The sequence below is a fragment of the Haplochromis burtoni genome, unplaced genomic scaffold, assembly GCF_018398535.1.
Source record: "Haplochromis burtoni strain Fernald_Lab_line unplaced genomic scaffold, NCSU_Asbu1 Contig_2618, whole genome shotgun sequence".
Classification (NCBI taxonomy): Eukaryota; Metazoa; Chordata; class Actinopteri; order Cichliformes; family Cichlidae; genus Haplochromis; species Haplochromis burtoni.
Genome location: NW_024584979.1, coordinates 9,643 through 11,159, shown reverse-complemented (window position 1 = coordinate 11,159; position 1,517 = coordinate 9,643). Strand labels below are relative to the sequence as shown.

The following is a 1,517-nucleotide window of genomic DNA, read 5'->3' as shown; positions in this document are numbered from 1 at the left end:
TACATTAAGTGTATAGTCAGGTAAAATTAATAATGTTATTCAGTAAATAAAACAAGATCAAAGTGTCTGGCATGATTTTGTTGTGACATTGTATATGCTTTGCAGGTTTGTCTTTTGACCTCAGGAAGTATTTGTGGTGCCATACTGAATTTACTCATTTGGAGCAATGGCAGAACAGGAAGGAAATATCCCTGGATCTGTAAGTACTAAACCCAAAGCATAAAGCATGGCTTAGAGAAAAGTGTGCTTTGTATTGTGAAATAGTTTGATGCCTGTATTTATTAACTGATTAACACAATAAAGTACTAGGACTAACCTCCTGTAAGTGAAGAAGCGCTCCGAAGCCAGACTGACCTGTGAGATCTCTAATTCTGGAAAATAAATAATTCTAATAGAGTTTTACATCTCAATAAAAGGACACATTATACATGATCACAAATTAAGATAAAAGTGTTTGTGCACGGACAGACATACACACATATGTGTATATTTTAAATATATATATACACACACACACACACACACACACACACACACACACACACACTGGGGCTACTAGCCATTATTAAACAAATTCTTATTTCACAATCCCATCCATCTTTCCATTTTCTTCTGCTTTTCCGGGTTTGGGTCTCTTCAGAGAACCTCGTGTCCATAGGTGAGAGTAGGAACATAAACCGCTAAAATGACAGATTCACATTTATGCTCATCTGTCTCTTCACCATAACAGATAAATAGAAGCATGACTTCAGACGCTATCCCAATATGTCTGTCAATCTAACATTCTCTCTGGTCCACCAGGTAAAACCTCAACATACAGCAAACCACACGGTACAAATATACCTACCTCTACCTGCTGCCTCTCAACTCCAGAGTGAAATGGAGTCCAACCCCTCAGTGTGGTCAAATCATTCTGTAATCTTAGCAGAAAAACAATTTCAAAGCCAAATTTTCCACCACCATACTTAACTCGTTTTAAGCGTTTTTCATTAGGCCATACGTGGCATTTTTCTTCCTCCACAGCAGGTTGAGGTGATGCCAAAGTGCTTGAGTTTGGTTCCATCTGACCAAAGCACTTTCTCCCTAGTCTTCTCTGAATCATTTAAAAGTCAGCCATGATACTGCTATATTCATATAATCATGGGTCAAATAATTAATTGAAAGTGTTGTTTCCTGCTGTTATTGTATTAGTTTAACTGTAATATAGCTAGGTTACCAATGACCTTTTCTGCAGTTACTAGCAAGATGCCATTATAACAAAATCTTATTTTAAAGTTGTATCTTATATTCTTTCAGGACCAAGACAATGAAAGCACCTCAGATGAAAGCACCAATGAAGACGTGTTGCAGGAAGAGGAAACACAGACAACCAGGTAATGAGCAAGCAAACAATGCACAACAGAATAAAGGACGAGTTATAGTATGTAACATTTTTTTTTTTTTTGGGGGGGGTGTCATGTCGCTCACAGAGATGGACAGGGTGCCACTGGAAGAACAGCTGTGCAGGTGAGAATCAT

The 1,517-nt window shown here is 37.8% G+C and overlaps 1 protein-coding gene across 1 annotated transcript in view; it reads left to right on the top strand.

Annotated features, from left to right (window-relative positions):
- Positions 1-86: 86 nt before the first annotated feature.
- Positions 87-1,517, top strand: part of LOC102313473 (probable ATP-dependent helicase PF08_0048) — a 2,810-nt gene continuing 1,379 nt past the window's right edge. Inside the window, exons 1-3 of the mRNA XM_005953004.3 lie at positions 87-199; positions 1,297-1,373; positions 1,470-1,506. Of these exons, the coding sequence (XP_005953066.1) occupies positions 167-199; positions 1,297-1,373; positions 1,470-1,506 (147 nt within the window). The 5' untranslated portion in view covers positions 87-166. The remainder of the gene's footprint in view (positions 200-1,296; positions 1,374-1,469; positions 1,507-1,517) is intronic.